At 32.7% G+C, this 14,223-nt stretch overlaps 1 protein-coding gene across 1 annotated transcript; it reads left to right on the top strand.

Annotated features, from left to right (window-relative positions):
• The first annotated feature begins 8,707 nt into the window (after positions 1-8,707).
• LOC130970156 (probable inactive receptor kinase At1g48480) lies at positions 8,708-11,535 on the top strand. Its single transcript, XM_057896152.1, has 2 exons — positions 8,708-10,312; positions 10,571-11,535. The coding sequence occupies exons 1-2, from the start codon at positions 8,917-8,919 to the stop codon at positions 11,185-11,187; spliced, it is 2,013 nt and encodes a 670-aa protein (XP_057752135.1). The 5' UTR covers positions 8,708-8,916; the 3' UTR covers positions 11,188-11,535.
• Positions 11,536-14,223: the final 2,688 nt, after the last annotated feature.

Below are 14,223 nucleotides of genomic sequence, written 5' to 3'. Positions count from 1 at the left end.
CCCAATACTTATAAGCTCATGCTAGCTTCTTCTTTAATTATCTTGTTTGTTTATGGTCATGATACTTAATTATTTTGACCCACAAAATCCAAATTGGTATTTATGATATCACAGCAATATATTACAATTCAAAAATCAAACTATACTTATACAAGAGGAATAACACACATGCATATAAAAAATAGAAGACAATCAAGCAATTGAATATACAGGAAACAAATAAGAGGAAAAGGAACTTTACCACCTTTTAGTTCATCTTCATTGTTGTTGTCACTTTTCTCCTATTCTTCTCTTTTCCACACCAAACTTAGATTGATTGCTTGTCCTCAAGTAACAAATAAAACAATGGTGATGGGATTTACGATGGGTCATGAATGTCTTAAGCAATGGAATGAGAGTAATGCATGTGCTTAAGCAAGCAAAATTAAGGATACAATAAAGGCACAAAAAAAGAAAACTGAGACAATGTGATTACATTAATAAGTGGTGTATGCATGGTACTTTGCATGAAAGGTAAGTGGCAACACCAAACTTAGTGTGACACTTTTATTTTGGAATGATGCAAGTGCCCAGTGAAGATTGAAAATCAAATTGCTGCATGGCAACACCAAACTTAGAATGCAATCATATGCCAAATTATTGAAAGTAAACTAAAAGAAAGATAATATTACAAACAGTTGGGTTGCCTCCCAACAAGCGCTATTTTAATGTCATTAGCTTGACATTTTGTTCATGAATTTTCTTCCTCTTCTTCTAGTTGGTTAAGAGAAATAACCTCAAGGGGAAAGAGGAGCAAATTGATGTCCCATGTTTTGGCCTCTTCCTAGCAAGCTCTCTTTCATTGTTGGCTTGATTTGCTTTACTTGTTGGGGTAGGGGTGGGATTGCTTTTGGTTGACCTTTTCTTTTCATGGGTATCATCCTTTGTATCTTGGTCACAATCCTCTTTTTAGTGCTTTTGTTTATTGCCTTCCCTTCTTTAATATCAAGACTTGGATGTTGTATGATGCTTTGAGTGTCCTCTTCATCAAGAGCTTCTTGAATTGGTAGTTCAATGAACTCCCCCTCTATGTAACTTTCTGCTTCATTACAACTCCCTTGGTTGATTTTCTCCTGGAGTTGTTTTACAATTTGTCCCAATTGTACCTCAAACTTTCTCATGGATGCTTCATGGCTCATGGCAAATGCTTCTTGTCTTTCTTTATTTTTGGCAAGAATTTGTGTGGTTTGAGCAAGAGTTTGTGTGAACTAAGAAAGAGATTGTAATGTTGCCTCAATTGTGGTAAGCCTAGCTTCTTGGTGGGATTGTGTGATGTATGGTTGTGCTTGGTAAGGATTATGAAATGAGTTTTGTAGGTAATGACATGAAGGATATGAATTTTGTGGTGAGGTAAAGTCAAGTTCTAAAGGCTTTTGATACGGAGAACCATGAGGTGAGATTGGGCAATCTTGCGTGAATGTGCTCAAGGCACGATCAATTGATGATGGTTTTTGATGGATAGAATGTGGAGCATTAAAATCTCTTTGGTTTTGATCTTCCCAACCACAACTTGAGTAGTTATTAAATTTATCAAAATATAGATCATTTTGTGGCCCTTAGAGATATCTTATTTGGTTTGATTGCTCATAATCTATCATTCCTTGTTGATATTCCCAGCCACCATTAGGATAATGACTTAAATTATTTTGTGGTGGTGGGCAATATCCCATAAAATTTACTTGATAAAAAGATGTGTTAACTCCATTCTTACTTGAAAATATTTTGTATTAAATACAATCATCGAGAAAAATTAAAACTCCTTATGTCATAAATAAGGAATTCTTAGTGAAGCAATAACACAAACACTTAAGTGGCAAGCGAAAATAAAGAACGAATGCAATTAAATGAACAAAACAAAAAGAAAAAAAATATCTAATCTAGGTAATCAATCAACCAGTAGTTTGTTAATCACAATTAATCCCCGACAATGGCGCCAAAAATATGATACGAAAAAAAAAATTAAATTTTGCATAACTACCGGCAAGTATACCGGGTCGTATCAAGTAATAAAACTCACAAGAGTGAGGTCGATCCCACGGGGATTAAAGGATTAAGCAATCAATAGTTAGTTGATTATTCTAGTTAGACGGTTCATATTGTGATGATGAGCAAACAGGAATTGTAAATGGCATAAAAATAAAAGAAAGCAATAAAGTGCAAGAAAAGTAAATGACATGAATGTAAAGTGCCGAAAAGAAAATTGCAAGGAATGAAAAGTACAAGAAAGTAAAGTGCAAGAAAGTAAATGACGGAAAGGTAAAATACTAGAAGAAAAAATAAAAAAAAAGCATTGGGATCAAGAAATATTGCATTCTCAGGATCAATAATTTTCATCTCCTCTTCAATCATACAATCATTGATCTTGGCAAATCATAAGTAATCAAACCTCAATTTTTTGGTGATTTGATTTCTCTTAACTTGATCAGTTGTCAATCTCTTGATCTAATTGGTCATGAGAGGAGATAAAGCTTAATTTTTGATTTAAACACCACACAACCCTCAAGACCTCAATTCAAAATGGTTACATGTCACATACCGGACTAAGAATGTATTGATCAAGAGGATTATGAGAGAAGAGGCTCAAACTGAATTTCATGACTCCTTTCTCAAGTTCATCATGGAATTCTAATAGATCTAGTCCCTCTCTCGATAGTACTTAGATCTTTGAAGCACAAAGACTCTCTCTAAAGAAGCAATGAAAGAAGAATGAAGATGAAGAATGAAAAGAAATCAATCCATTAAATTGCAATAGAGCTCTTTTTCTAATGAAAAAATTTAGTGACTCAAAACTAAATATTTACAAAGTGAGAAGGAAAATGATGGAGAAGAAGAGTGTGTGGGTGAGAGTCTGAAGACCCCTCCCAATAGTCGTCCTCCTATGTGAAAACTAAAGCCTATTTATAAGCTATCCTAGATTACAAATTCAAATGAAATTAAAAACAAATTACAATCAAATGAAAATTAACTATTTTAGATGATTCTTGCGGCCTTGATTGAGTGGTATTTGTGGGCTTTGTTTGCTTGAAGTTTGAGTGGAGTTTGAATAACTTTAATTGAATCAAAACCAAGCTCCAGGCTGGTGCTCTTGATGGTGAGTGTGAGTAAGAGCGTTGAGGGAGGGCGCCATGCCTAGTTCCAGGGGTCCTTGGCATGTATTGGGCGCTCTTTTGGGTGCTTGCTAAATGAGCGCCCAAGTAAGCGCTGATGGTTGCTCTCCAGGTGCTCCTTTGCCAGGAATGCTTTGTCTTGTGCTTTTTACTTCCTTTTCTTTCACCATTTTCTACGACATAAATCAAATCAAAGAGATGAAAGTAATCTATGACTTAAGTACAAAAATACTCAATAACTAAGCATTATGAATTAGTTTTTGTCATGAAAAAGTATAGAACAACATAACATGATGGCCATGCATCAACCACCTAGATGCCCGATCTTGATAGAAGTCGCAGAGGAGAAACTTTGTTGTTTTGTCGTGGCCAGAGTTTGTTTCATTGGACTTCATTGAGATGGATTTGGATCCAAAAGTTGGAAGCTTCGCCAAAGTTGAAGCTATGGTGATGTTGTTTAGATACAGTGAAAGTCTGAAAGATAGAATATATGAAGCAACCGTGTAGAAAAAGAGAAGATGGCAGCTCCGCCATGATGTAGGAGACGGTGCTATTGGGGTCTATTACAGCCTCCCTCCCTCTCTCTCTCTCTCTCTCTCTCTATCTCTCTCTCAATTTTTGTATCTGAAATTTTAGTATCAGTTCTTTTACAAACAAACGTAATCTTAGAAGACATATTAGCTAAAGAGTCCAACTACACATCGAAGTATTTTTGACAACCAAATCTAACCAAGTTGGTCCAAACTCAACAAAAATCACTTTCTCACACCAGCGTGTATACACGCGCGTTTCAATAACGCAAAACATATCCTTCTTCGGCTTCATCTTCTCCTTCTCCTTCTCCATTTTCTCCTCCTCCTCCCCCTCTTTCTTTCAAATTTGCGCACGTAGGTTCTTCTTCTTTTTCGTTATTGTCATCACCATGCTAACATCTTTATTGGTTCTGATTTTTTCTGTTGCTGTCATTAAATAATTTCAGTTTATTTTTTAGTTTATTTCGCTTCTTTTGTAAATTAATTGAGGTTCCCTTGATGCTGATGATAAGTATTGACCAAATTTTTTATTCCTTAAGTCATTTCGATTTATTTCTTAGTTCAATTGAGGTTCATTTGAATTCAAAAATAATTTGCATCTGTTGTTGTGGATGATTGAGTCTTTTTTACTGTTTGTTCAAATTTGAACTAATTTCGATTTATTTGTGTGTTAATTGAGGTTCACCTGATGCTGCTGATAAGTATTGATCAAATTTTTTATTTCTTAAGTAAGTTCGGTTAATTTCTTAGTTTATTTGAAGTTCATTTAGATCCAGAAATGAATTCGATGTGTTTATATTAATTGAGGTTCATTTGATGCTGCTGATAAGTATTGACCAATTTTTTTAGCAAAGAAGAATGAAATTATTTATTATTACTTTATTCAATTACATTAGATTCCACTCTATTCCATTCAATTAGTTCATATTTGAACAAGCAGTAAAAAAACTCAATCATCAATAAAAACACATCAAATTTATTTCTGGATCCAAATGAACCTCAATTAAATTAAGAAATGAACCAAAATTACTTAAGGAATAAAAATTTTGGTAAATACTTATCAAAAGCATCAAGTAAACCTCAATTAGCACACAAATGAACCGAAATTAGTTCATATTTGAACAAATAGTCAAAAAGACTCAATCATTAACAAAACACATTGAATTCATTTTTGGATCCAAATGAACCTCAATTAAACTAAAAAATGAACCAAAATTATTTAAAGAAAAAAAAATTTGGTCAATACTTATCAGTAACATAAAGTAAACCTCAATTAACACACAAATGAACTGAAATAAATTAAGAATTGAACCGAAATTATGTAATGATGGTATTAGAGAAAATCAGAACTAATAAAAATGTTTGCAAAATATTGATGTTATTGGTGATGACGATAACGAAAAAGAAAAAAAAGAAGACACAACATTGGAGAAGGAGGAAAGATCAAAGAAAGAATCTCTTCTTCCTCTGTAAAAAATTCTTTTTAATAATTCTTTTGAATCTTATATTTTTAAAAAACGCGTAAAGTCCTCTTGTGTTTACGAGCCAACGTTTTAATATAAGAAAGTCGAATTATATATTTTATTCGATACAAATTTTTTTCTAAGGATCCAATATAATAATGAAAAAGATTTTGCGAATTTAGAAGGAAGAGGAGGAGGAGAAGGAGAATGAAAGAAAGAAGGAGAAAAAGAAAGGGAAGAAAACAAAGAAGTAGAAGGAGAAGCATGATTTAAAAGTTGTTATAACAACTTGATTAGATTTAGTTAAGTACTTTTCTTGGATGTAGAACTTTATTGTTAGCTAAATCCAAACTTAAAAACTTTTAATTGACATTAAATACATTATAGAATTTATAATTCATAATTTATATATTATAATTCATTTATGTAACAATTATTGATCACATTATCATAATCACACTTGCAAATTACAATTTATAAACATAAACATTTTCTTTTAAAAATAAACTACAATCTTGATTATTTTGATCATTAATTTTTTTAGTTTTGTCATTGTAATTCATCAAGGATTTTTCGTACTCATCGCTGTATTGTAATTCATCAAGGGTTCTCCGTACTCATTGATGTACCTGAAAAGTCGAGTCTTTCTTTTTTTGCTCTCGATTGGACTGAGAGGAAGAAAGCTTTCTCAGAAGGTTCACCCATGGGCTTCTGGACGCCGATTAAAGTGGGAATACCCTAAACAATGACGCGACTTTAAATTCATTTACGATATTTTTTCTAAGAGGAAAACCAACTGCGTCATCAGCATCATATTAGAGAATAATTTTAGGAGTGGAACTGTTGCCACTAATGAAGACATTGGAAATGGATTTGAAAACGGATTCAGTGTGGGTTGAGAAAAAGTAGAAGGCGACGAAAAGAAAAGAGAAGAAGCAATTGGAATGGAAGAGTGAGACATTGAGAGAAGAGACAAATGATGAAAATGAAAAAAAAGACATCATAAAATAAGAGAGAAAAAACAAATAATAAAGATAAAGATTTAAAAGTTAAAATTTTATAATTATATATAGACCAATTTAAGTATTTTAAACAAATTTAAGGTATTAATTTAAATTAAATTTATTATTTGTGTATGTCAACTTGCACTAAACTGTCAAGTTGGTATTTAATTCTATACATCAACAATATTAAAATAGTGGATGGCGTATTGGCATTTAGACTAATTAAGACTTATATATATATTCTTTAGAATTTTCCTTAATTTTTTCAATAACTACGAGAAACCTAATTGAAATTCTTGTTGTAACTAGTATATGGCCCTTTTTAAGTAAAGCGAGTACTGATGTTATCGCGAATCGTACTAGTATCTGTTATATTATCTGTATCTAACAGTTGGCAACGTGACTGTTGCCTGTTGGTATGACATCATTCCCATTCTTTAATATAAAAATATTAATATACATATTAAATTCTCTTAAAAAACATAAATTAATAAATATGTTAATATCTATTAATGTACACTAATCTTGACACGACTTTAGTTTTCAATGATCAAAATACATTAATCCGCAAATAATATTATTCTTCTTTCAATTCATGCTACTTCAATAATAAACTTCGTTTCTATGATGGATTTTCTTAGTGGTAATAAAAACATATTTTTAGCACATTAATATTAAATTATTTACGTATATATTAATAAAAATAATATTTAAAACATAATAAAATTAGTTTAAATAATCCAAAATTAACGTAATTAATATTTATAATTATCATTAGAATAATTATATATTTTTAAATATAATAAATATATAATTTTAAATTATGTATTTAAAATTATAAATATTATATTATATAAAATAACTTTAAATATTATTTGTCTAATATTATTATTATTAAATATCTTTTATTTAAACACCAATTTTGGGTGCTTTCAATTTAATATCTCACAAGACCGAAAATTCTTATTTATTTCTTTCCTTCTTTCTATATATACGTGGATCCTTCTAATATCTCTATATTATAATGTTTTAAAAGATATTGTTAAAATTAAAATAATTTTTTATATTTTAATGATATTTTAAAAAAATTATTAAAGTATAAAAAATATGACTTTAATTTTATAATACTTAATAACTACTGTAACCATTATAAATATAGACATATTAAAATTTACACATAAATATTTACAAAATAATTTTTTTTATAAAATTACTTTTAAAATAATTTTTAATTATCTTATTTATTTATATTCTTTTACATTATTTGTTTAAGGTTAATAAAGAACGAGACTTAAAAATGGTAATATTACAACAAATGAATACTTAGTCATAAAATAAAATTAAAATAGATATTTACATAAATTTTTTATTAATGTATAGTTTAAGAATACTATAAAAAATATTTATTAAAATGATTAAAATTAATTTTTAATATATTAAATACATAAAAATAAAAATATTTTTATTATTATATTATTAAAAGAAGTTTTAAGGTACCAAATGATTAAATCTTGAGTAAAGTATTGTTTTTATCCCTAACGTTTGGATAAATTTTAAAGTTGTTCCTAACGTTTCAATCGTCCTATTTAAGTCCTCAAATTTGGCTCAATGTTATCTTGTCGTTAGGGATCTGTTAACAGAATTGATGGCGAGACAAAATTGAGACGATTTTGAAACGTTAGGGACTTAAATAGGACGAAAACGTTAGGGAAAAAAATAATACATAAAAATAAATTTTAATTTAATTTTATCTTTCAATAATATTAATTTTTTATTGTACATAATATTCAATTATTTTTTTAATTACATCTAAATAAATTACACTTAATCACATTACTTTCATTTTAAATAAATTCATTTTTTTATAATTTTAAAGAATTCTGATACATTAGAGACAAAATGTATAATTTATATTTTATTGTATATATATTATTTTTTTCTTTTCTGCAAGTTTATATACTAGTCATTCTACCAATATTTTATGATAACTAAAAATCTTTAAGAGTAAAGTTATAAAAAAATTAATTTATTTAAAATGAAAGTAATATGATTAAGTGTAATTTATTTAGATGTGATTAAAAAATAATTGAATACTATCTATAGTAAAAAATTGATATTATTGAAGGATAAAATTAAAATTTATTTCTATGTATCATTTTTGTCCCTAACATTTTTGTCCTATTTAAGTCCATAACGTTTCAAAATCGTCTTAATTTTGTCCCGCCGTCAATTCTGTTAATGGATCTCTAACGACAGGACAACATTGAGTCAGTTTTAAAACGTTAGAGACTTAAATAGAACGATTGAAACGTTAGAAACAACTTTAGATTTACTCTAAACATTGGGGATAAAAACGATACTTTACTCGTTAAATCTTTATTTAAAAACAAAAAAAAGTAGTAAAAGTAGAGAGAGATAAAGGAAAAAGAAAAGAGGAAAGTTGACTATCAACTTTAGTTATGTGGAGAGATAGAGCTACAGCTAGCTAGGGTTTCTTTTTGTTGGTAATGTGTCTTGATTAACACACAGCCTGGACCTCCAACTCCAACTCACACACTATCTCTTAATGTGACAGACAAAATTAATTAAAATAAAAATTGCAGCTTGCCCTTCTCTACTCTTGTCTTCGGTTACTCTATCTCTCTCTCTCACTCTCGCAATGTCCATCAGAATCAAAATATACCCACACCCATAACCCACCAACCCACCTCAGCAACCTCTGCTGTTTGTTTCTCTGCGTTCTGTGTGTGTTGTGAGCAAAAGCAGAGCAATGGTGGCACTGGCCAATGCCATTGTGGCCACGGTGCTGGTGCTGGTGCTTGTGGCGGTGTTTCCACTGGGAAAGGCAGATCTGGCATCGGAGCGGGCGGCATTGCTGGCTCTACGGTCCTCCGTCGGCGGCAGAACCCTCTTCTGGAACGCGACCAACCAGAGCCCCTGCAACTGGGCTGGCGTGCAATGCGAGCAGGGTCAGGTGGTGGAGCTCCACCTGCCCGCCGTGGCACTCTCCGGGCGCATTCCGGCGGGAATATTCGGGAACCTGACACACCTTCGCACCCTGAGCCTGCGGTTCAACGCGCTGACGGGACCCCTCCCCGCAGATCTGGCATCGTGCATCAACCTCCGGAACCTGTACCTGCAGCGCAATCTGCTTTCCGGCGAAATCCCAGAGTTGCTGTTCCGGCTGCCGGACCTGGTCCGCCTGAACCTTGGCTTCAACAATTTCTCGGGTGGGGTGCCCGCAGAGTTCAACAAGTTGAGCAGACTTAGAACTCTTTACCTCCAAAACAATCAGCTCTCCGGTCCCATCCCGCAGCTCAGCCTGCCGGACCTCGAGCAGTTCAACGTCTCCAACAACTTCCTCAATGGCTCTGTCCCCGACAAGCTCCAGAAATTCCCCCAAGATTCCTTTCTTGGCAATTCCCTCTGCGGCCGCCCGCTCAAGCTCTGCCCCGGCGACGATGCGTCTGCATCTTCTCCTTCCGGCGACATTCCCAATAACAAGACCAAGAAGAAGAACAAGTTATCTGGTGGTGCCATTGCTGGAATTGTCATCGGATCCGTGGTGTGTCTTCTGCTGCTCGTATTCGCACTGATTCTTTTGTGTAGGAAGAAGAGTTCCAAGAAGACCAGTGCCGTTGAAGTTGCAACCGTCAAGCATCCGGAGCCCGAACTTCCAGGCGACAAACCAGTGGACGAGTTGGAGAACGGGCCGGGGCCCCACAGTAATGGCGCTCACGAAAATGGGTATACGGTGGCTGCAGCAGCTGCAGCGGCTATGGCGACAGGGAATGGAAACAAGGCCGAGGCCAACGGCGGCGGTGGTAGTGGAGCCAAGAAGTTGGTGTTTTTTGGTAATTCTGCAACAGCGGGGGCGGCGAGGCCATTTGATCTGGAGGATTTGCTTCGGGCTTCGGCGGAGGTATTGGGGAAAGGTACGTTTGGTACGGCGTACAAGGCGGTTTTGGAGGCAGGGCCGGTGGTGGCTGTGAAGAGGTTGAAGGATGTGACGATTTCCGAGAAGGAGTTCAAGGAGAAGATCGAGATTGTGGGAGCAATGGATCATGAGAACTTGGTTCCTCTGAGGGCTTATTATTTCAGCAGAGATGAGAAGCTTCTTGTCTATGATTACATGCCCATCGGAAGCTTATCTGCTCTTTTGCATGGTCAGCACTCATTTCATTTCATTTCATTTGTCTTCTTTTATTTGTTTTTGTTTACTTCTAAGTTCTATCTGCTTTGTGTTCAAGAGTCATCATCATTGCTATAATGCCATGTCAGTACTTCAGTAGTGTAGTGGCTCTCCTTATATGTTTAGTAACAAGAAGATGCACTTCACTTGCTTTGGATTTGGATTTGTTACTTAGTAATTAGGATTAGATTTGGTATCATCAATGCGATGATGTATGTGATTGTTGTTACAGGAAACAAAGGAGCGGGGAGGACACCGTTAAACTGGGAAATCAGGTCAGGCATTGCACTTGGAGCTGCACGCGGGATTGAATACCTTCACTCACAGGGAACCAATGTTTCTCATGGAAACATTAAGTCCTCTAATATCCTCTTAACCAAGTCCTACGATGCTAGAGTATCTGACTTCGGCCTCGCCCACCTTGTTGGCCCCTCCTCCACCCCTAACCGAGTGGCCGGCTATCGCGCCCCTGAGGTCACCGATCCTCGCAAAGTATCCCAGAAGGCAGATGTGTACAGCTTTGGCGTGCTGCTCTTGGAGCTACTGACCGGGAAAGCACCGACCCATGCTATCCTAAACGAGGAAGGAGTGGACCTCCCTAGATGGGTCCAATCCGTCGTCCGAGAAGAGTGGACTTCGGAGGTGTTTGATCTTGAGCTGCTGAGGTACCAGAATGTTGAAGAGGAGATGGTTCAGCTGTTGCAGCTTGCAGTTGATTGCGCAGCACCCTACCCTGATAAGCGCCCTTCCATGTCACAAGTGGTACAGAGCATTGAAGAATTGCGTCGCTCCAGCTTGAAAGAGGATCAGGACCAAATCCAAACCCAACATGATCTTGTAGAGTTATAGATGATGTATCTATCTTTCTCCCCGTGAGTTTCCTCTGGATTTGCCTACAGTTACATTGTTTGATCCCACTAAATCATGTGCTTATGTTGTATTCAGTAGCGTTGGTTCCAACCCAAAATTTCTTTTGAGTTTCCTCTTTTTCCATTATTTTAATCCTCAAATTAAATCTCTACTGTGTCATCCCCCCTCCCCATTTTTTCCCTTCCCAATTGATTTCCTGTGGGGGAGTTGATGTATCTGTTCCATTAATTTTTTTGCTTGTGGATTCTGGTTGATGTAATTATCACTTGTGCTTTAACATGGGTTTTTACTTTTGTCCAAAGCTTGAAATCGAAATGTTATAGTCACTGTCGTTGGTTGGTTGTAATTGAAATGTCTCGTCGGTAGCGTGTGTCTCCTCCAACTTCGGTAAAGATGAACCATAACCAACTTTCGTTAATTCATTCGACAGGTATGAATACTACGTAGTACGTACAGTATTTAGTATTTACTACTATCTTACTTCTACTACATCAGATTGTCAGTAGCATTGCTTAAATAAGTCAACAATGAATTTAGTTTGATGCATTAACCAATATTAAACTAATTCAATAAGATTCATTAACATTCACAACTTCAAAGGTCCAGATAACTAGAATGGCCCCAGTTCCGAAAAAAAATTAAAGGTTTGGAAACCGATGAATGTTGAAAGCGATGTGAGAAACAGTGACATTCCATTTGCAGCCCTTTTTCTATTTTTTTTTTCTTTTTTCACGTTATGGGAATGTGATGTGTTTGTTTCATGGTTATTGCTGTCCCATCCAACATTTTCCAAATTGATGAACGATCACCACTTCACCCTCACTGGGTTGGGTTAATTAAGCTGGTTTTCCACTTTTCGAGTAGTAACACGGTCGGTTATCATTTATAGTCTCCAATCAATGTTGGATCAATTTAATTCATCAGATGAATTTGCTGTTAATTCAGTAATTTTACCAACAACAGACATTTATATTCTTTTTTAATTTTCACTTGTTTTATTTTATTTTTTTAATTACTACTGAAATAATTGAATAATACTAAATGTCATATTATTGGATAACTCTTGAAATTATAGATGTTAAATTAAATAAATTAATTTTGAATTATTATTTTCGTAACATATTGCATTTGTCGAAGTATAAATGTTTAGTATAAAAAGATTTTATTAAGGTTTAAAAATTCAAAACTGTAATATTCATATTTTTATATGATATATAATAGAAGGGTTTGGATTTTCTAAAGGACTTTGTTAGATAGACAATGATTTTTGTGAATAATATGAATAATGAATTCTAAAATTTGTTTAATAAAGTAAAAACATATTACATTCTTAAATTATTTACCTAAATTTTAATATTAGAATAACTATCTGCATACCTGGTGAATTGAACATCCAATATATCTATTGTTCATATTGTTTAGTATTTTCATTGTATATCTATACTTTTTCTTTTTTAAATTTTAAATTTTACTTTAGGTGGAATAAAAAAAATATAAAAGAAAAACCATTTAAAAGTGAGAGATCACATTTTACCTTCTAAAATAAAAATTAAAGACTTAGAGATTCAAATTTATAATGGAGATATGAAAAAGATTGTTGTACACTTTTTTCCTTTAAAATATTTTTTATTATATATATATATATATATATATATATATATATATTTATAAAAACAGTTTTATTCAGTAGACAATGATTTTCATAAACAATGTGAATAATGAACTTTAAAATTGATCAAATAAAGTAAAAAATATACTATACCCCTATGAAAATTACAAAAATCGTAAGTGGAACGTATACATAATTGTATTGTTCACTAAATTCATTATCTACTTATATTTTTTCTTATAAAATTGGATTCCGCTAGGAAGACAATGGACTATTTGTACTATGTGTACAATCCCAAAAACTTAAACTAATTTTGAGGTTCACCAAGGGTTAAACTCTTGACCTTTCGGATCTAGCGCTCTAATACCATGTCATGTTACCACTCATCCCAAACGTTTCAGCTAATGGAATGAGGTAACACTAATGATTATATCTCTAATACTCTCTAAATTTTTATTGTACACATTGTATAAATATTCCATTGGGTCCTCATACTTTTCCTATTTATTAATATACGCCAATGAGTTAGAGATTAAATAATATATCTCATACTCATTTAAAAAAGGTAGATGCTATGATAAAGATGCCAATTTCATCTTTTTGTAAAGACGTTTTTCATTTTGTGGTTGTTATTGATTTAAAAGCATATTATTAAAAGTGTTGCTTTAAAGAGAAAGTGTTGCCCTTAATCGTTAACTTGTCTCTGATACCAAATTTCAATTTCGACTTTTCTTTTAATTCCTTTTTCGAAATTTCTACTAACTCTTCATATTTTGTTTCGAATAAGTTTATAATTTCTTAAATCCTCGAAAACTTCTTTTATTTTTACACTTTCTCTTATTTCTAACAGTTTTAATTCTTTTAAATTGTAATATGATTTTTCAGGCATTTATAATTTTTCTAGATTTTAACTTGTTTATATTTATTCTTATTTCTATCCTTTTTATTATAAGGTCATCAATTTCGATTTGAAGATTGTTTAATTCTCTTTTATACTCCTCTATTTTATTTTTAAATTTTTTCGCTTTTTTCCTTTTTATTTTATTTTCTGATTTTTCAATCTTTTTATGCCTCATAAATTAGGTAATCTTATTATAATTCCTAAAATAGTTTTGTTTATCATTATTTATTTTAGAATTTCTGCAAACTCTATCATTGATTCATCACTATTTTCCAGAGATTCTATTAATTTTTCTAACTCTTCAACTTCTCTTTTTAACTTGTTATAGATTATTTTTAGAGCTTTAAATGCTCTTTGATTTATTTAAAAAAACTGCAAATAATTCAAACGATTTTCTCTTTCAAAGAGCTCTTGTTTCTTATCTTGATAAGTTACATATATTTCTTCCTTATTTATTGTCATAATTTAGTATTTAGGGTTTCATTTAATTTTTTGACCTTTTTTG

The sequence above is a fragment of the Arachis stenosperma genome, chromosome 3, assembly GCF_014773155.1.
Source record: "Arachis stenosperma cultivar V10309 chromosome 3, arast.V10309.gnm1.PFL2, whole genome shotgun sequence".
NCBI lineage: Eukaryota > Viridiplantae > Streptophyta > Magnoliopsida > Fabales > Fabaceae > Arachis > Arachis stenosperma.
The sequence above is the reverse complement of the archived record's forward strand: the minus strand, read 5'-3'. Positions and strand labels throughout refer to the sequence as shown.

What these genes read in the sequence shown, in the direction of transcription:
- LOC130970156 (XM_057896152.1), top strand. Translation starts at nt 8,917, where the DNA reads ATGGTGGCACTGGCCAATGCCATTGTGGCCACGGTGCTGGTGCTGGTG. An exon ending in CTTATCTGCTCTTTTGCATG is followed by an intron (nt 10,313 to 10,570) that starts GTCAGCACTCAT and finishes TTGTTGTTACAG; the next exon opens with GAAACAAAGGAGCGGGGAGG.